The 21,254-nt window shown below is 53.2% G+C and overlaps 1 protein-coding gene across 19 annotated transcripts in view; it reads right to left on the reverse strand.

Annotated features, from left to right (window-relative positions):
- Positions 1-298: 298 nt before the first annotated feature.
- The window catches only part of SLC45A3 (solute carrier family 45 member 3), a 46,020-nt gene continuing 25,064 nt past the window's right edge, over positions 299-21,254 (reverse strand). For 15 of the 19 annotated variants that reach the window (XM_054087624.1, XM_054087620.1, XM_054087618.1 and 12 more), the window contains 4 exons: positions 11,387-11,812; positions 10,164-10,997; positions 7,759-8,024; positions 299-4,087 (listed from right to left, as the gene is read on the reverse strand). In XM_054087624.1, the coding sequence (XP_053943599.1) occupies positions 3,632-4,087; positions 7,759-8,024; positions 10,164-10,997; positions 11,387-11,558 (1,728 nt within the window). In that variant the 5' untranslated portion in view covers positions 11,559-11,812 and the 3' untranslated portion in view covers positions 299-3,631. Of the gene's footprint in view, positions 4,088-7,758; positions 8,025-10,163; positions 10,998-11,386; positions 11,813-12,411; positions 12,818-14,042; positions 14,190-15,271; positions 15,431-16,651; positions 17,154-21,254 lie in introns of those variants that run through there. The other 4 variants (XM_054087630.1, XM_054087628.1, XM_054087632.1 and 1 more) reach the window with 4 other exon arrangements.

Raw genomic sequence — 21,254 nt, forward strand, 5'->3', positions numbered from 1 at the left:
CCGCCCCAAGCCACGCCCCAAACCACCCCCACAGACGCATGCCGTTGGCCACGCCCCATCCTCGGCCACGCCCAGACCACGCCTCCAACAGCAAACCCGCATCCGGCCCCACCAATCCCCTCTCCTCCCAAACCATGGCCACGCCCTACTCCTGGCCCCGCCCCTTTCACCGCTGACCCCGCCCACTCCCCGTGACCACGCCCCGTCGCCCCCAGCTCGCTGGTACCGCCCATAACCACGCCCCCTTTGACCCTTGGCCCCGCCCCCATCACCCACACAGACTGCGCTCCCTCTTCCGCACCGTTTATTTCCTCCTCTCCATAAACATTTATAACAGCCTTCCTCTGGCAGCATCGACAAAATATTTACTCTACCGAATAAATAAAACACGAACATCTCGCAGACATGATTCCAAAAGGATAAACAGCATCCACGCATCCTTCCCCAGCCCAGAGAGTCACAATAATCACACATTAAAGACATTTTTCCCTTCTCCTCTCCGCTCCCCACCCCAAGCCTCAGCCCTCCCGTCTCACAAAAAGAAAGGGCAGGCACGAAATGATTCACCCGTGAGAAGAAAGCAGCAGGACCCCTAAAACCTGGAGGAGAACAGCTGGAGGGAACCACCTCGAAGAGCTCGTAGCCATGCCCGCGGGTCGTACGGCACCGTCGGGGCTCAGAGAGATGCCCACGTTCACCCACGTTCAGGTGACATCCGGAACAGCAGGTGAGGGGCGCGCTTACCTGCACCAGAAGGCGCCTGCATCCCTTGCTGCTCGAGATGAGACCCCACCGTGGAGATGCTGTTGGCCAGAAAGGTCAGTCCGGCAAAAAAAAAGAAGGAGTATCCCAATGGATGCTCCATAAAATGCCTCTCCTGTCAGCCCCAGCAACAGCCTGAACTCGGAAGAAAGGCCCTGGGTGATAATGGAGAACATGGATGGGGCCATGGCAGCATCCCTGAGGGAGGCGGCTGCCTCGGTGGAGGCTCCACCACCGCGCAGCCTCTGCCAGGGCTTCACCGCTCTTTCAGTAATGAAATTTTTCCTACTATTCAATCTAAACCTCCCCTGGTGCAATTTGAGGCTGTTTCCTCTGATCCTTCTCCTCTTGAGGGAACAGATCAAAGTTATGGATGAAGAACTGCAGCATCTTGCTCCTTCTCCTTCCACACCCAAGGACATTCTAAACCAAGGCTGTCTCCAACTTTCTCAAGGATCACTTGGATGTCTGTAATGAAGCATTCCAGGCCTTTATCATCAAGCCCACACCCCCGAAGTTTAGTGTGGAAGGACTCTTTAGGCACTTAAATGGCTCAGTTGTCAAAAGCACTCGGCATCGTAGCAGCCTCCACGTGTAAAGATTCCCAACACTGTACATCATGAAAAAATGGAGGATATTTCAGCACTCAGGTTTGAAAATCTTGGGTCAGAGCTTACTAACCGCTAGGAGCATTCACCCAACAAACACCCCACTTTAGCCATAACATTTTGCCTCGAAGACTGAAGCGAACAGAGACCAGGGTAGGAAGTACAGATGGAAAACTGTTTCCGTAGGTGGTGAAGCAGCTGCCAAATCCATCCCCGAAACAGCTGCATTTCAGCACGCAAACCTTGTTGTGGGAATGGGAGGCTGGCAGGCATATAATTTGAGAAGAAAAAAGAAAAACAGTCACCCCTTACGGGAAAGAAATGTTTAAAAAAACGAGGAGAAGCCCTCCCGGGACCTGTCTGCAGACGGCAGGGGAGTAACCGCGCTTCCACGCCAAGGAAGAGTCTGACAAGACCTTGCAAAAATAGCAACACATTGCCCTTCAGCAGAACCTCAGCAGCGCATCTCGCTGCCCACACACCTCCGCAGAAAATTAGTCACAAACACTTGGGTGAGAGCAGCCAAAGCGAAGGACCGGTGAACTTCTGCACGCTCACAGCCTGTGCTCCACAGGACCGGTCCGTGCTTTCCTGTAGGCCTTGTAGGCAGAGTTTGGACCATTTCAAAGTCCAAGTGCAGACTGTGGGCCAGGACCTTGACTCCTACTTGGGGTTTGGGTAGTCTTTGAGTGAGAGAAATCTGCCACCGGCAGAATTATTCCAGCTGGTCCATTCATATCAGGAATGGGACCAGCCAGAAGGACAAGCGGCTCCAGCCACTCTTCTGCCAGTGGAAGATGTCTCACACCTCGGAGCTAAACAGGTTGAACAACCCAGGAGTATTTGGTCCCAGGGCTATGGGAACAAGAGGCACTTTGCCTTTCTCTACCTGTGCTCACGCTGTGCCTCAAGTATCCCGACTCCTGTCTGGAAATGAAATCAAATAAATTAAACAAACCCCAAACAAGTGTAACACAGTAAATAGATAATCTGGATCAAACAGCATGGAGAGTTTCTGTCCTGTTCCTTCCTTTGCCCAGCACACCACGAACTGGGCTTTCCCTGGTTGGAAAGCAGTCACCAGAGTGGCTGCAGGCACATTCCATCCTATCCAGCTCCCGTTCACGATGCCGTTTCCTTCTGCCTGGGCAGAAGGGTCTGGTCTAGGAGGCTGCTTTGGGGACACATCTTTGAGGGAGAACAGACACGGCCAGCGACCAACTCCAGGTTCCTGCTGTAGCAGCAACTGCTGCCGAGTTCAACCGGCCACGCACAGATAAGCAATTCCTCCAGCTTCCTCAGGGATGGGACGCGGTCTCAGGGAGCCTTCCAGGAGAGGTCTCCCTATTCTAGGCCATCGTCCCAGACTGAAACCCCTTTGAAAACAGATTTTCCTTGTGATACTGCAGCATCTTTTAGGGGGCAGGCGTGGAAAAGGCCAAACAGTCTGTTAGAGGAGAGAGCAGACGGCAGTTCTGAGTGCTGAGGAGTGAGAGGTTATCGAGAACTGCGTGAAGAGAACTAAAAACAATAATTTAAAAAGAAAAAAAGGTAAGAAGTCCTTTCCACGTGATGCAACTTGGCACACAGGTAAAAGATAAGTCACCTTTTGGAGCTGGTCCTAATAAAACATTACTTGTTTTTCCAAAACAAGACATAGTAACTTTACTCCTGAATGGTTTCTCGCAGTAAGAACAGAGGTGGGGAAGGACAGAAGCGTGTGTGCACATATATGCAATTCCCTTTGCTCCGTGGCCAAACCTGAGCCACCCATCTCTTTTTCCTCAAGGAAATCTCCTCCTAGTGTCCCATTTGCAGAAATATTGCTCAAGAAGTTGAGTAAAACTAGAACAAGCAGGGAAAGAAGATACAACTGGAAAACAGGAGCGCCAATGATTTCTTCCCTCCCTATACCACTGCCCCTCCTGCTCAGTTTAGGCAGAATTACACACAAACATGACCCATTAACAAAGGAAAATCCGTTTCCTTTCTCTCGCCTGCACACCCCCCTTTGGTGCTGGCTGTGCAGTACTTTCCTTTGATAAAGGCACCTTTGGAAAGCACTGATGCCCCGATGCCTCCTATTTACACCTGAGATTAACCCTGCTGCATCTCTCCTGCTTCCAGCCCCAGAACGACGCCAGGGCTCCACGGGGAGAGAGCTGCCAGCGAGGCTTCATGCAAGCGGCCGTGGGAACACGCACACATCTCGTTTTGCCACGTGCAGGCACCACCCATGTACTGCCCTCACGCCTTCCACATCACACTGAATACTTGGCCATGTCACTCTTATCAAAGACAACTTTGGTTGCAAAGTAAATGGCTACTAAGCCGAAGCCAGCAGCTGACACCATGTAGGCAGTCACCGACTGCGTAAACTGGACGATGGACCCCATGAAGAGGGAGGGGACAACCTGAGAGAGAAGGAAAGCGCTGTCTAAAATAGCCAGGTCCAGGCAGATCCCTCGGCCAGGAGCCACCGAGTCCGATTCTCCCACCATCACCATGAGTGAGACGTCGCAGGAGGAGCTGACGCACAGAGCCGAGCTGGCAGCTGGAGGAGAGGAGGAAGGAGAGGAAGAAGAGAAGAGGCTCCCAGCATGTCCATTCTGGTAAGGCAGCTTCTGGCTGGAAAGGAGACCTTTAGAGAAGGCTGATTTCTTGTCCAGTCGAGCTGCGTCTTCCTCCTCTTTGCTCTTGTATTTATGCAAAAATACCTAGGGGAAAGAAAGAGGGCACATGAGGAACGAGTCCGTAGGGTGGAGCCCGGCAGGAGGGAGGCAGAGGGGGGGCTGTCTTTTGTGCAAGAGGGCAAACCCCCCCCTACGCTTTGTGTGCGCTGGGTCAGGCTGTTAAGAGGTGGGCAATGCCTGCAGTGAGCTTGGCCCACGTGAGACAGCTCTTCCCGACTGGCACAGGATTCAAAGCAACCCTGACTCACCGAAAGAATACGGCCAAGTGGTGTCTTTGTTGTGTTGAAGCTCTGGGGCTCAGCAGACTGCCGCAGCCCCCCAACAGCCGAGGCTCTGCCTGGGGACATCCTGCACTGAGCCCTGGGTTGTCACCCCCTCGCTGGGTGGCAGAGGAATCCAGGCAGGCACTACAGCACAGCCCACCCTGGAATCAGCGGATACACGCTTGCAGGACAGGAGGGAAGGGCCGGAGCCCACTTCGGGCATATCACAAAGCCACACAGTCCACTCCAGTGCAAACAGAAGTGTTTAGAAAGTGTCTGGCTGGGAACCCAAAGCCTTCCTGCAGCAGAGCCCCAAGGGCAGGCAAACAGTTCTGAGCATGGCCACTTCTTAATATCTGAGATCCTTAAAAGCGACAGCAGCCGAGACGGCACGATGCTGGGCACTCAGGAGAGAGCTCTCTTCTCAGCTCAGCAACAGACTGCGCATCACAACCTCAACGGAGCTGCTTCATCTACCTGACCTGAGCTTCCTCACTTAAAGCTAGAAAATGAGGGCAGGAGCATGAAAAATCTTTTTCTTCTCCCCCTTTTTGCCTCGCTCAGCTCAGGCTGTGGGGTCCCTGGGGCACAGCTCACTCAAGCAGTATTTTCACATGGTATGTGATCGAAAAGCTCTCCACATTAATGCCGACAAACCACGGGTACTCATGTGCAGACGGTGGAAACGCTGCAGAGCTCCAGCTTGGAAACTCCAGGGCATTTGCAATTATGCACAACCACTGGTTTGCATGGAGCAGAGCAGATAACGAAGGACGTTAATCCATTACCCGCACGGTGCAAAGGAACAAAGAAAATACAAAGGAAAAAACAGCTCCCGCTTGAGAGCAGAGAGCGCAGCGCCTGGCTCAGAGGGGCTTGCCTGAACTATCCCTCCTTACCAAAGAAGTGGAGAAGCCCTGGCAGAGGCTGCCCAGGGTGGAGTCGGGTTCAAAAACCGTGTGGCCATGGCACTTGGGGACATGGTTTAGTCAGCACGGTGGGGTTGGGCTGACAGCTGGACTGGATGTACTCATAGAGGGCTTTTCAGCCTTAATGATTCTGCAGGAGGGACCTGGATGCAGATCAACGGGAGGGAGATGCTGGCGCAGGAGTGTGGGCACTCTAAAGCTTTTGACAGCCTTGGCTCCCATCCAGGTACACCCAGCCCTGTCCCAGTGGGTGCCAGCACCAGCCAGTCTCTGTTCACGCCGCCCCAGGCCAAGCCTGCAGAAACGTAGCACTGATAGCTTCAGATTCAGTCAGCGGAGAGGAGCAGGATGAAAAGAACTTCAATAAACAGCCATCATCTTCCAAAAGATGAGCCCTTTACCTGGGCTCTGCTCAGCTGCTCACTATACCCTTCAACTCCTCAAGTCTGCCTAGGCTCAGGAATTTATGCTTAAATGGATCAATCCAGGATGGTCACTCATCTTATGTGGAGCTTAAAAATCCTCTCATGTGCCTCCTATTGCCATCAGACTTCAAAGCGACTCAAACCCCAGCACAGAAGGGGCATTGTGTGAGCCAGACTAGGATGTCCCCCCCAGCTCCAGCCCTTCATATTTGACACTGCCACTCCCAGAAGCCTGCTCGGATGCTCTGGAGGCCCATGGTGCATTATCTACACTGATCCAGGCTAGGACTTCAAAGACACGAGTTCCGGCAGGGTTTTTTTTTTGAATCCCCAGTGTGGAGAATTGATTTAAACCTAGACAAAATGACTTAAACCCATACTCACAGGAATGAGCTTAGTGAGAACTTAAAAATCAACCCTTGTAACAGAGGATACAACCACAGGAGTCACTGGTGGCTCAAGCAACAGCTTCATCTCCCTCTGTAGTTGATGGGGAGTGGTGGGAACGAGGAACCTAGATCTCCTTGATCTTCTGCAGAAGGTGTGAATGTCCATCATGCACTTTGCCTCTACCAAGCTTTCAGGCACTCTTAGAACATGCAGATCTTTTCCTCCTATTCTAGAGAAGGTTTAGTGACCATGCGAAGACAAGAGGGCATGCAGGAGAACAGAGCGACTTACAGAGCCTGTGCCAAGCAAGGAGCTCCAGCTGAGGTGGCCTCGTGGGCTTTCGCCAACGATCCTGTACAAGGTGGAAGCAACAGCCACTTTGGATACCCCTTCCGCTGATTCACTTCAGGAGTGTTTAAAGTTGAAAAAATAAAAAGAGAGGGAAGAGAAGAAGCAGGAAGGAGGGAAAGCAAACAAAAATGCTGACAGATTTCAACAGTAAGGAAGAAAAAGAAGAGCACAGAAATGGGGAAGGGGGGGAATTTTCTACCAAAGGCATTTTAGGGACTGCTTCTTGTGGGGTCCTCTTGCAGGCAGCTGCGAAGTAGTTGGTAAAGGGAGGAGGAACTTTCAATTTAGGGCAATAGAAAGACCAAACCCAGCGATACTCCACACCTCATGGTACTAGGAGTGTTTCCCTGTCAAGCCTTTGGTAAACAGTTGGGCACGTGGCCTTCGCATTCCCAGCCCGGGGAGTTTGGTTTGCATTCTGGCAATATTATGTCCATGGGAGATCCCAGCCAAACTGAAGTTTTTTGCAAAGCAGAACCCTCCCCTGTGTCCGATTTTGACAGTGTGCCTGATGCCAATTGGGATGGGTTGGTCAGAAGTATTTGTTCAATGTGAACATCTGGATGCCTGTGGTAAAACCTCCTCCTTATTGCAGTGCACAGTGAACCGCCCACCATGGGGATGAAAGAGCTGCTCTCAAACCACAAATTAATTCTGCATTTGCAGCACAAGAGAAACTCCTATTAATCCAGTGTGGAACCTCCTAGGACTTTGCAACAAGGATAACATCTGTGGGACAGGATTACTAACTTTTGTGTTGGTGTCAAAAGCTTCACAACATTTATTTGTCTTGGGGCTCAGGGAATAGGAAGAACCTCAGTTTTCACTGTATTAATCTTCATGCTATGGACAAAAATGTGAAAGCAGGACCTCTAAAGACTTAAAATTCTTGTATCTCTTAGCTCCTCGGGCTGGCAGTGCTGCAGATGTGACTTGGTTGCAGAAAGCACACAGGTGTAAGTAACCTGTAGCAGTTTCCCTAAACAGCTGCAGAACACTGAGGAACACAGGACAGCCCTTTTGACGCACCAACCCCGGCTGATTTCTCCCATCTTTCCCACTCCTCCCTCTTTAGAATTGCATGATGTTTGTCGTGAGCAGGAGATACCTAAGGAAGGCGACACTAAACTCTCTTATCTCCCCCATTTCAGATGAATTTTCAGAGAAGACACAGCCTGCAGGCAAGGGGCACATGCAAAACACTTTGCCCACAGGCATGTGTTTCTCCACCATGGGCTGAACTGACGGTACCAGCTATAAGTGGCAGAAGAGGCTGGCCAAGCTGTTCTCCCAGCTACCTGGCACAGGAGCAGATCCTCTCTGGAGCAGATCCCTACCTGCTTTTCATGGTGATACAGCGATGCCAGCGTGTACGGCAGGATCTGGAGCGCAGAGAACGTGAAGCCCGTCAGAGCAGCTGAGATGGTAACGACGGTGACGCTATGGGAAAGGCACATGATGAAGGCAGCCACAGGGAAGAACACCACGCTGGCCAGGTAGACCGCTCGCGTCCCAAACTGCTTCACCATTCGGTCCATGATTGTCGAAAAGAAGATGGATGTGACGCATTGCAGGAAGAGGCCCAAGCTACCCATCCGGACACCTGCAGGTAAGCAGAGGAGGTGACAGACACTGCCCTGACTGTACCCAGGCTTCGCACGGCTGAATCCCTTTGGGTTTCTGTCCCTCTCCTCCAGTGCCCATGCAGAGCGTGGCACAGACGCAAACAGCCCTGATGACCACATGGCTGGGTCAGGAAGCACAGCAGCACCTAACACCCTCCCTGGAGGGGTTCAAAAAGCGTGCAGACATGGCACATGGGGACATGGTTTAGTAGGCACAGCAGCGTTGGGCTGATGATTGGACTGGATGAGCTTAGAGGTCTTTTCCACTTTTAATGAATCAGTGATTGTAACACATCCCAGGGTTACACCAGCCAGACGGCAGCGCTCACCCTCCACCAGCAGCGAGTGTGTCCTGTCTGTGCTCCTGGGCACCCAGTCTAACCAGAGGGGCAATACGACACAAGAATCCAAACGCCATTCTTGTCTTTGAAAGCCTTGTTCGCACCTTCCTACTCTTGACCCAAGATCTGTCACCTGCTCATGAACCAGGATCTGTGGTTATCTGATGTCAAAACCAGAAGCAGAACAAAAGGAACAAGCAATAATGCTTAAGCCAAGGTAAACAACAGCCACAAAATGACTGCAGCATCCGGTAGCAATCCGGACCTTACTCTTTACAAAGATCTATCAGATGTCAGGGAATTAAAACCATTAACTCTTTGGAGCGAGGACCATTGCTCAACATGTTTCTATGACAGCCAACACAATGGAGCCCTGACCTGCTGGAAGCGATACAGTGCAAGTGTTAAATAATAATTAAGCTGCTCAGAGTTAATCGGACACTCAGCACAAAGAGGCAGTGTGCTGCAGAGCCCACGGAGGGGAAAACTCAGAGGGCAACACATACAGCTGGAGGAGGAGGGTCAGGGAGGTGCCTCCAAGAACAAAAGACCTCAATCCGGGGTTCAGCTTTGGGTCCCTCATTCCAAGAAAGACATTGAGGGGCTGGAGCATGTCTGGAGAAGTGAAACGGAGCTGGGGAAGGGTCTGGAGCTCAGGGGTTCTGGGAGCGGCTGAGGGCCCTGGGGCTGTTTAACCTGGAGAAGAGGAGGCTGAGGGGAGACCTCATCACTCTCTGCAAGTCCTGGAAGGGAGGTTGTGGTGAGGTGGGTGCTGAGCTCTTCTCCCACGTAACAAATGATAGGATGAAAGGAAACAGCCTCAGGTTGCACCAGGGAAGGTTTAGGTTGGATATTAGGAAAAATTTCTTTACTGACAGAGTGGTGAAGCCCAGTCAGAGGCTGCCCAGGGCAGGGGTGGAGTTTCCATCCCTGGAGGTGTTCAATAAACGTGTCGCCGTGGCACTTGGGGACACAGTTTAGCAGGCACAGTGGGGTTGGGCTGAAGGTTGGACTGGATGGTCTTTTCCAACCTTAATGATTCCATCATTCTATGATTCTACGATAAGACTGAGATCAGGCAGAGGAAAAGAAGGGCTGGGCAGCGAGTTAAGACTGTGGCACAACACAGCGGCCAAAAAGCAATGGCAGGTAACAACAGCGAGCAGGTAACGTGCCGCAGGGAGCAGCACCCCACGATGTGGACATGGAAGCTCCTGACTGCAGTGGGGAGGACTATCGGAAAGTGAGGGAGAGAGGAATGAGAACTGGGAACGCTCCCCTCTCCCCGGTGTGAGATGGGGATCCCGCACTAGAGATGCATCAAAGCCCACTTCGCTGTTACTGAGCTTTTCCTATCCCTGCTCTCCAAGAGATGGAAAGCACCATCACCCCTCATTTTAACAGGAGGAAAGAGCAGTGAAAGGACCTGGCAGCAGCAACCACAGCTTCCAGACAGAGCCGGATATGTCCTGTTCAGCATGAAACCTGCCAGACCATTCTGCCACCTAACAATTCAGCCCGGGGCCAGGGCTGCACTGCCAGAGCTAGTTTTGTGTTTGAGAGCTGGACGAGAAAGAGGTGTTTCCCTATTTGGTCTCCTGTGCAATGCTCAAGGGCCATGAGGGTATTTTTTCCTGATCCATCTGCAGAAAGTCTACAGTTTCCTGTACCTTTTTTGCTCTACTAGCAGAGCCAAGCCCATTCCCAGCTCCTGCTAAATGTTTCTGTCCCAGGGAACAGGTGCTGCAGCCTCGCAGCAGCTGGTTCGCTTCTCACCTTCATCGTAGTGGCGTCTGGCATCCGTGCCTGGCTTGGCTCTGGGAACACCATGGTACAGCCCTTCCCCAACAAAGTCTGTGTAGAACAGCATGAAAGTCATAAGTGCCATCCAGCTGCAGAGCTCAGCCACAAACAGGCGCCGGATGACCTTGGGGATGCGGCAGTAGAGGCTGTGGAGCCGTGGCACCAGCGTGCAGAGGTTTCTCAGAGCCTGCGCCATGCGCCTGGCCTGCAGGAGACACGAGCTCCTGGAGAGCTGGCAAGAGCAGCAGGCAGGAGGTGAGGGCTTAAGAGGAGCGTCCTTCAGCGCTGGACCATCCAGAGCATCTCCCTGGGTGGCTGCCTCCTCGGTCACAAAGAGCGTGGCCAGCACACAGCTGAGAAAAATGACAGCAAGGAGGCTGAAGAGGCACGTCTCCTGCCCTCCCAAGTACGGGGCCAGGAAGCTGCCGCCCCAGTCAATGGCTGGAAGGAGGTAGCCGATGCAGCCCCCCAAACTGATCATGAAGGCATACATGGAGAAGGCCTGGCGGCAGTTGTCTGGCTCCTGGAAGAGGTCTGAGAGCAGGGCCTCCAGCGGCGTGAAGCAGACCTGGCCGCAGAAATCCAGTAACCCGATGCCCAGGATGAGGAGGGCGATCTCCAGCGGGCGAGTGTTGAGGGCAAACAGGCCGGCCAGGCTGCTGGCGTGTGGGATAACGAAGAGGCTCAGTAGGACTCCCAGGCAAAGCATCCAGATGAAAGGTCGCCTTCGGCCATAGCTGCTGTGCCAGTGGTCGCTGGCAGATCCGATCAGTGGGACAAAAACCAAGCCAAGGACAGGTCCTATCCCTGGAGAAAAAGAGAGGTGGAGTTAAAATCATTAAGGTTGGAAAAGACCACTAAGCTCATCCGGTCCAACCGTCAGCCCAAAACCACTGTGCCGACTGAACCATGTCCCAGAGTGCCACATCCACAGGTATTTTTGAACCCCTCCAGGGACGGGGATTCCAACACTGCCAGGGGACAGATCTGGAGGAGACCCGTCTGTGTGCACTGTAGCAACAGTGTGGGATGTTTCAGGGACTCTGTAAGCTCCACTGGGTGACAGCCCTCTCCTCCAGGCATAAGGCTGCCCTTGATAAAGCAGTAGCTCTGCCACCTCCATGCCTTTAGTTGCCTGTGCGCTCCACGCTCCAAGAGGAAACAAGCACCTCAGAGACAAGAGAAAAAACACCTACCCAAAACCATGGTCATGAACTTCTCCTCCACACCCACTTCCAGCAGCAGGGGAGGCACGTAGGTTATCCCTGCAGCCAGGCAGACCTCCAAGCCGAACGTCAGGGAGTTGACCAGCAGGAGCTGGGTCTTGCGGTTGTGGAAGAGCATGGTGAGCCACGCTCGCTGAGCCATTCTGCCTCGATACCCCTTACTGACAGAGGGCTGCAGTGCTCCCGCTGCGGCGCTCCCAGGGATGCCCCACAGGCAAGGTCTGGAGCTTTCCTTCCCAGTCTGCGGGACAGATGCTGCCTCCCATTTTAGCAACGGTGGATGAACTGCCTTTTCCTCTTCCTCTTTTTGCAAGATGTGGCCCCAGGAATGTCAAGTCCAGGCGTGGGCAGGCCGGGATCCCACTCCAGGCTCCTGTTCTGCTCACATGCTGTGGTCTGAGGGAAGAGAGAGTGTGTTAGACAGCTGGGTCCAGGGCAGGGGAAGGGGCTAAAGCCAGGTACGGCACACAGGGCATCACTGAAAGAGCCAGACCCTGTCCCAACAGGCTGGCAGGCACAGGTGGATGAAGAGAGGACATCTGGCAGAGCAGCAGGGTTAAAAGACACAAACTGCTCTGGTGCCAGGTTTCTCTCCCAGGGATTGTGACAGGTGAGACAGGCAGACATGGTCTGGGAAAATCCAGTCCTGCCTTCCAGCTAATGACCTCTTGGTGTCCTGTCCAGCCTCATCTTACAGATGGGCAGTTAGAGCAGAGAGACCAAGGATTTAGGATCCGCTCTCCCAGTGAAATCAATTAGGAGTCCTCTTCAATCCACTCGCCTGCAGTCACACAGGCTCATCTCTAGAGACCCGCACCCCTGCCTAACGACCAGGACATCCTCGGGGCTGCTCCCCAGGCTCCCAGGGAAGCAGCTTCACCCAAATCGTGTCTCCAGTCCCTGAGATGGGGCAGAGAGAACAGATGGTGCCTCCACGGAGTTTCACAAACAAACCTGACCCACTTTAGCCTCATCTAACAGCGAACAGCAATTACCTTGATCATCAGTCTGAGTCATTTATTTGCCCTGTAACGTGCTCTCTCTCTCTCTCCAACCTTCTTCAGAGGGGAGAGGCCACCAGATCAGGACATGGGCTACACAGCTAAGGTGAAAGTAAGCAGATGCCTTTTAGTAACCTGTTAATGAGCCTGCCACTACGTCAGTCTACCGATGCAAGAAAACCTGCAAGGCTACCAGCATCCAGACCAGCTCACCGAGCTGCTCAGGAAGACAGTCTGCAGTTACACTCGGAAAGGGAGAACGGAAAAGGTGACATTAAGCTCCTGCACAGACATCAATTTAGGAGTAAAACAAACTGCAGTCCAATACTCAGGATTCACACCTAATTCTCACCCTAAATGAGTCGCCACCAAGTTTCTCTGCGTGGGCAAGACATAAGAGGTCCCACTGACCTGAATGTGCTTAAGCTTACGACCTGTTTCTGGGCTGTGCACTGCACAGAAGCTTCTGCCTCCTGTTCTACTGCAGTGCAGGTGCTTTAGGCCCTTGGGATGATGGTCCTTCTGCCCAGAGCAGTGGTGGCTGCCCCATCCCTGGAGGGGTTCCAGGCCAGGTTGGATGGGGCTTGGAGCCCCTGATCCAGTGGGAGGTGTCCCTGCCCATGGCAGGGGGTGGGACTGGGTGGGCTTCAAGTCCCTTCCGACCTAAACCATTCCACGATTCACCAGGACAACCCCTCCAAGCCAGAGCAGCCGGCTGGAACAGAGTTCCCCTTGCTCACCTGCAGAAAGTGAAGCCAGCAGAAGAAATGAGGTAAACATCCAGTTTTGCAGCCTGGTCACCCTTTGAATTCTTTGCCTCAATTACAAGGGAGAAGACTCCTCCAGGGAACATCTTCCGGCCACCTCTCACCTCCCTCCCTCCTCAGCAGCTGGAGGCCATGCCCGGTGGAGCAGGTCAGACCTCGGAGAGCTGGAATGACTGCTTGTCAGAGGGCTGAGAGGGATGCAAAGCGTGTAGGGAGGAGGAACCCCTGAACCAGCAGCATGCTGGACCATAGCTTTGCCACAGCTACACTGGCCAGAGATAAAATTCACCAAATACAGTGCAAATCAGCGTTCTCCAACCTCACAGAGCACACATATTTGCCCTCCATCACTGCACAAGTGTTAGCAGACAGGTACAGTTGGGAAAGTTTCTACAGTCTCCCATTTCTCTTGCTTGCCTCTTGTCACCAGTCACGTCACCCCCACGGAGATGACTGGGTGAAGCTGGAAGCGTGGTTATGAGGTTTTTCCAAAGACGCAAGCATCGCTCTCCGCCTCTCACTGCTGCAGCGGAGCGGCACCGCTCTGGAGCTGAGGAGTTGACAGGCTGCCAACTACACACAATAAGCACCGATTATTTTCCTTCCAGAATCCCTCACCTTCCCCCTCTGCACTCACTTAGATCTCAACTGTCACAAAAGATACTTCCTTTTAACAACTGCGAACATTCAAATGACTTGCCCAAGGTCAAACAGCAAGCCAAGGGCAGAGATGGAACAGCAACATTTTCTTTTCATCACCAGACGTGGCTTCAAAGGAATACTCAGAGGCCCCAGACACGCTCAGCGTTACTTCAGATGCACTTTATCTGCAAGAAAGCGATTGGGGGCAGCACCCACCTTTCTTAGATGTGGGCTAGACACAGGATGTCTCAGCCTTGTTCCTTTCTGATGGGTGCCCAGCTGGCTGACAGCCTTGGGAGAGGAATTTAAGCTGCAGCCCTACAGCTCCAGCAGCTCAAGCCCCGGTGCTGTCAGCCAGAGGAAGCGGATTCACAAGCAAAAATGAACTGAGCTGCCACCACCACGCGGAACTAGATGTGGAAGGGAGAAGCAATGATAGAATCATAAAATGGTTTGGGTCAGAAGGGACCTCAAAGCCCACCCAGTCCCACCCCTGCCATGGGCAGGGACACCTCCCACTGGCTCAGGGGCTCCAAGCCCCATCCAACCTGGCCTGGAACCCCTCCAGGGATGGGGCAGCCACCGCTGCTCTGGGCACCCTGGGCCAGGGCCTCTCCACCTGAACAGCAAAACATTTCTGCCCAAGATCTCATCTCAGTCTCCCCTCTCTCAGCTGAAAACCATTCCCATTGTCCTGTCCCTGCACCCCCTGATCCAGAGCCCCTCCCCAGCTTTCCCGGAGCCCCTTCAGTACTGGAAGCTGCTCTAAGGTCTCCCCAGAGCCTCCTCTTCTCCAGGCTGAACCCCACCTCTCTCAGCCTGTCTTTCTATAGCCCTCAATGTCCACTGTCTGCTGCAGTCCAAGGTCTGGAAGGCTTACAGAGAAGGATTTATCCCAAGGAAAATCACAAATACTAAATAAAAGATATCTCTCACACACACACGGAGAAAAAAAGTTTTCTTCCCTTTTAATGCAGTGACCTCTCCAGCACTGGAATCTGTATCTCCCACCTGCCGAGAACTTCGGGTTGAGGCAGAGAGGCTGCATTTCTTATCAGCAGGTAAGAGAAATCTATTTCTTCCCCCTTCCACACTCTCAGAGGGTTTTAAGGAAAAAATAAATCCCAGCATACCAGAGGCAATGCTGATGTGCAGACAGAGGTGAGAAGTTATCAACAGCAATCATCATAAACGCAGTTGCAACCAATTATGAACCCTTTTCTGTTTAAACTGCACTTTGTCCCAGTACCCATCAATTGCATTTTTTGTATTCTGTGAACAAAATAAAGAGAACTGAATTGGGTTAGCTGGGAAGAAATGTCCCTGCAGACCAGGAAAATCGCCCGAACCATTGATCTGTAAGGACAGGGGCAGAGAGATGGAGAAGGAAAACTCGAGACAGTCGCAAGAGCCAGGCTGGAAGCAAGGCAGAAGGCAGGACTCACCTCCTCAAGGCAGAGCAGCGACAGGCGATCGCTGTGGCTGAGCCAGAGCGGCTCCCCAGAGCCAGCCCTGGCACACGGCATCCAGGAAAAGCTATTTAAGTAGTTTGCAGGTAAGCAGAGGAGGAACCGAGCTGCAGGTACACAGGCGGGTTTGGTTTCAGGGCCCTCCCTGCCTCCTGATAACACGGTGTTATGAGCACCAAGACCACGCCTGGGCCCCTCGCGTGAGGTGCTGAGCAAACACGGGCTGAGGCACCTGCCAACCCACCCATCGCCGCGCGCCGCCTCACTGCCGCCCCGAACCTGCTCGGGGGGACTCCAGGTGGGGACCCACATCCAAACGCTGCCCCAAATCCTGCCCTGGTGTTAACATTCATCCCCTTCCCTTGCTGACTTGCTGGCACCTCCCAAACAGCCAGCGGAGAGGTTCATTAGATGGGATTACGCTTCTCTTTTTAAAGGCAACAAGATGTTCCCCATAGCTGTGCGGGTGACAGTCAGCCTCTAAATAACAACAAGACCAAACACTTCATTTAAACTGCTTATCTCTTCCAGGACCATTTATCTGGCGGACTACGCAGGAGGACTGGTTTGAGTCTGGTGCTCTACAACTTTGACATGGAAGGAGTCAGTTGGGCAAATAATTTCCTAGATGAGAGATCCTGGTCTACCAACAGCATTCGACATCATAGAATCACAGAATCATAGAATAGTTGGGGACCTTAAAGATCATCCAGCTCCAACCCCGCTGCGATGGGCAGGGACACCTCCCAGCAGATCAGGCTGCCCAAGTGAGCTGACAACAGCCCACCCAGCCCAGCGGCACCTGGAGGGACCTTCCACAGGCAGCTGAGGGGTGGCTGGTCCAAAAACTCACGCGGCACCAGGTGCTTCTTGCCCTCTTGCCTCAGTTTCCCCAAGATTATAAGCAGGGACAGCATTTGTCCTTCCCTAGGGAGCACAGTGCCAAGCACCTCGACAAGAATAACAGCCACCCCCCACAAGAAGGAGCACAGCAGCCCTTCTCAGTAAGGTTTCCTGCACACAGAAGTGCAGGGGGCCACGCGTGGGGCTTTTTCACAGCTGCTCACCGAGCTGTCGCGTCACGGGGAACATCATCTGCTGCTGAGTGTTAAGGCTCTTTGCTCTGCTCTTCCTCTCCATCCCCAACTAAAAGCATCTTTAAAAACAGGGTTTCTGTTTTACTTTTAAGCTTGCAAACCAAACTTTTCCTTTCCTTTATCTGCAGAGAAACAACAAATCAACGCAGAGGCTGCTTCACCTGGCAGCCAGGTAGGAGGGCGGGTCCCGGGGGCAGGAGCAAAGCAACACACTGCCGGACAAAGGCAAGCGCAGAGGAGAGGGCTCTCTGCCACCCACCTGGACCGAGGAGCCTCTTCAGCAGCAGCAACCAAAGCAGAAAGGATGGCAGCTCCTGCAGTCTTGGTGTCTCCTGCCCTCTCTCTTCTCTTCCCACTTCACCAGCCCAGCAGGACAGGGAGGACGCCAGGCAGTCTGCCTCTGCGGAGCACAACTCACCCACCAGCGCTGACAGCGAGCAGGAGACGGAGCGGGGGTGAAAGGGTGGGGAGCCCCTGGCCCAGGATTGCCAGAGCAGTGGGGGCTGCCCCATCCCTGGAGGGGTTCCAGGCCAGGCTGGATGGGGCTGGGATCACCCTGATCCAGTGGGAGGTGTCCCTGCCCATGGCAGGGGGTGGGACTGGAAAGGCTTTAAGGTCCCTTCCAACTCAAACCATTCCATGATGCTACGATGCCAGGGAAAGCAGCTTCACAGAACCCGTTTCTCCAAAGGCAATGGCCAATAGATAGGATTCATGTTTCCCCTACTCAGAGTTTGTTTGCTAATCATGTGCTACAGAAAGAGATCTGACAAACGCCTTCCTGTGCTCGACATGGTACAGAGACGCCGCAAAGAGGAAACCCACGAGCTGAATTTGAGAGAAGCACCAGCAAGTGCACAGACGCGCAGGCGAAAGCAGGGCTGCATCTACTGGTGGCATCAGACATACGGGCTAATTTACACAAAGCAACAGCATCGCTGGTAGATGTTGTCTTCCCGCTTCCTTTCTCTCTGCCGGCACAGATGCTGCTGTGTGCACCCGCCTACGGACCTTGAACCGCACCCTTCACTTTTAGAAGAAACAAACCCCGAGACACCTGAGGAAGGGGGGTTACGTGCAAGGTGCTGATGGACACGCATGAACAAGGACCAAAAACACTCTCTCCTCCTCCCAATTTCCTCAAGTCTTTCCAACATAGGAACTTACAAATAATCACATAGAATCATAGAATTGTGAAGGTAGGAAAAGACCTCTAAGCTCATCCAGTCCAACCGTCAGCCCAGCCCCACCGTGCCTTCTAAACCATGTCCCCAACTGCCACATGGTTTTTGAACCCCTCCAGGGATGGGGACTCCCCCTGGCAGAGGCTTCACTACTCTGTCAGTAAAGAAATTGTTCCCAATATCCAATCTAAACCTCCTCTGGCACAACTTGAGGCCATTTCCTCTTGTTCTATTGCTTGTTACTTGGGAAAAGACACCAACACCCACCTCATCACAACCTTTCTTCCAGGAGCTGCAGAGAGCGATGAGGTCTCCCCTCAGCCTCCTCTTCTCCAGGATAAACAGCCCCAGGGCCCTCAGCCGCTCCCAGAACTCCTGAGCTCCAGACCCTTCCCCAGCTCTGTTCCCTTCTCCGGATGCACTCCAGCCCCTCAATGTCTTACTTGTAGTGAGTGGCCCCAAACTGACCCTAGGATTCGAGGTGCAGCTTCAGCAGCATCGAATATAGGGGCACAATCCCTTCCCTGCTCCTGCTGGCATACAAACAGTGCTTAGACAGAATGAAGACTGAGACGAACATCTCAAATATAAAGTCTGGGTGTAGTTTTATGGAAGTGGAAAAACTCATTTACTCCTCAAACAATCCATATCCTGACACTGCACAACTCTTCCAGTGCCTCACATGGGAGCAGAAGAGACAAAAGGTGTTATTAAACGTAGTAGCAGCCTCTCTGATTTATGATGGCCTTGCATCTACCCCGCAGTGCGATGAGCAGCCGCAGTAATGATCCAACAACAGAGAATCAGATTCATCAACTATCTGTGACCTGTCAGAGCTCTGTAATAACCTGAGCGCTGTCTTACACAGGAAAAAAAGTACTCCACTTTGCATTAGCAAAGGAAAAGGAAAAGCCATAGCTTTTTGGAGAAGCATCCAAGGCAGCTGGTTTTGGCCATTGCTGGAGGCAGGAGATGGGGCTGTGCGGGGAGCTCGGCGGGGGCTGCTGCGGTCCAGCAGCTCCAGGTGATACGGACCTGCACCGTCCCGCTGCGACAAGGCAGGTCTGATGCCGACGCCTATTCCCAACAGGCAGCCGGGAAGGCGAAGGGTATCACCAGCCATTGCGTTTCCATTCATAGCCATGACACTACACTTCCAACCTTCTGAAGGGCTCTTTCTGAATGTCATTAATGCCCCACTCCCTGGAAGCCCTTTGGAAGAAAGGGTGGGAGAGAGCACAAGAGCGAGCGCTTCAGGAAGGGCTGTTCATACGGTGCCAGAGCCTTTCACAGCTATCAGTGTCCATTCACCGCAGCTGAATGGGAAATGCACCATGGAGAATAGCTCTGGCAGGCTTGTGGGATGAAATGGAAAACTCACCTGACCCCTCCTGACCCCCTTCCCCCTCCCCTCCCAAATCTCCTTGACCCCATTCACAGTGTGGGGAGAGGGGAGTGGTCATTGAGCGAGGATGGGAGAAGGGCGATTTATTTAGTCCCTCTGAATTAACTCGGCGTTTCCTTTGAGCTCAGGAGCTCCATTATATCGGCTGCAGCAGCTCAGCTTAGGGAAAGAGCAGCAGCGGGTGGAAATCCCCTCTGACGAGAACAAGGAAGAGCCAGGCACCCCAGTCTCTTTGAAATTCCCTCTCTCACCCCCGAGTGCAGCATCATAGAATGGATTGGTTGGAAGCGGACTTAAAAGATCATCCCATTTCAACCCCCCTGCCATGGGCAGGGCCACTTTCATCCAGCAGCCCAGGCACCAGGATCTATTAACCCAGGACAAATGTGAGATGCTAAGGATGCATCCAGTGTTAGGGGAAGGGGCAGATCCCTACGACCGCTCAGAAAACCTTCCACGCAGTTTGGCTCAAAGGGAGACACTTGAATTCATCGGGAGTGGGGGTCTGTTCTTTCCTACCACTCTTCAGCTGCTCATTGCAGCACCTACAACGTGATCATCCTGCTTCCAGGGCTATCAAAGAGCCAGAGCTTAGTTCAAAGCCAAAGAGAGCAGAAGGGGCCAAGTTTTAAGCCCCTGCAGCTGATTTTCAGAGGGCTGCATCTCCCACCTTCTGTGGCCACTCAGCCAGGCTGCACCCATTCAGATGATGAGCAACGATCATCTCCCACACTCACCAAGCCCCTCGCCTCCCCTGTGGGCGGCTGGGGCTCAGTGAGATGAAAGTGGAGATGCAATCCCAGGTCCTGCCAGGTTCCTGCTGCCTTGACCACAGAGTGCACGTCATCCCCGAGCTACCAGAATACATCCTTCAGAGCTACCAGGATCCACCTGCACCTGCCAGGGAGCAGAGACATGGCACAAGCCACCCAGAGACCTTCTCCCTGCCTTTGGCCCTCCTAACCCGGGAGGCTGGTGAGTCCCGAGTTAGCAGGGAAGGGCTGTTCCAGACCCAAAGGGACGTGTTCACGTCTGCACAAGCTTCTGAAGGGATTTTTTTTCTGATATCAGTGGTTCCTTCAGCTAAAGTTGCATCTGTGAGGGCAAGTGACCGTTGAGTGTCTTCTATTCTACAGCAAGCAGCAAGGACATGTGAAACAGGTCAGTTTGTCCCACCTTCATCAACTGCATAAAGCAAAGGCACCAGGGAAAGGCAAATGAAGGTCCCTGTGAGATGGCTGAGAAGCTCAAAATACTTGTTAAGGATGGGAGTTAGGAAAGGATAGTTTCCCAGCCCAGCAGGCTAAAAGCACTGTCCTCGCTCTGCCTAACATACAGACAGGATTCTTTCCAGAGGGGGAGAAGGATCTGTCCTGCTTGCCCTTCACACCTTTGGTATCTCGTGCTCCTTTCAGGAGCCGTGCCGATAGCTCTATGGACTCTTTCTTCTCACCCTGCAAGACAAACATCAAAGAGGCAGCAGGGCAGTCCACAGGCTCCACGGACCTCTATCCCACAACCTCCTCCTTCCTCTGGCAGACAAAGGAATTGCTCCTGGCAGGAGGTTTTCTCCCAGGCTTTGGCTGTCCGAGCTCCCGTGCCCACCTCTGACCAGCAGAAAAGACACAGCAGCAAAGAGCCATCAGTTCCAGCCTCTCCTCCTCTCGCTGCTACAAACAGGAACTGTCTATCTGACTAACGAGGTCACTGACTCAGCCACACCGACACTTTCGGAGCTTCTCGAAGGGACAGCCACCCACCCAGGGCGATGCCAGCGGGTGTCGTTAGCTCTCCTGCAGTTGGCAGGCATCACTGCCGCGCCAACCCAGCGGCAGCAATGGGCTGCCAGGGAGATCCCGCTGAGTTCCACGCCGGGAGGAGCGTGGCCAAGGCAAGATAGGATGCGGGGAGGAGCTGGGCACTGTCCTTTCTGCAGACAAGCAGGGCCGAGGCTGAAGGGCTGAACCCTTGCTTTGCTGGCCTGTAGCTCAGTCTGATCTCCATCAAGGACACCACAAAAGAGGGCTGCGCTGGGTGGCCGAGCGCAGCAGTGATGTGATGAAGGATTGAACGCCCCCATAAATTTCCCATGGCTGAGCTCAGCTGCAGAGGGATCTTTAGACTGCGCTAAAGGAAGCACAGAATCATGGAACGGTTGCCCAGAGCAGTGGTGGCTGCCCCATCCCTGGAGGTGCCCAAGGCCAGGTTGGATGGGGCTTGGAGCCCCTGATCCAGTGGGAGGTGTCCCTGCCCATGGCAGGGATGGGACTGGT

Source organism: Cuculus canorus, chromosome 24 (genome assembly GCF_017976375.1).
Source record: "Cuculus canorus isolate bCucCan1 chromosome 24, bCucCan1.pri, whole genome shotgun sequence".
Classification (NCBI taxonomy): domain Eukaryota; kingdom Metazoa; phylum Chordata; class Aves; order Cuculiformes; family Cuculidae; genus Cuculus; species Cuculus canorus.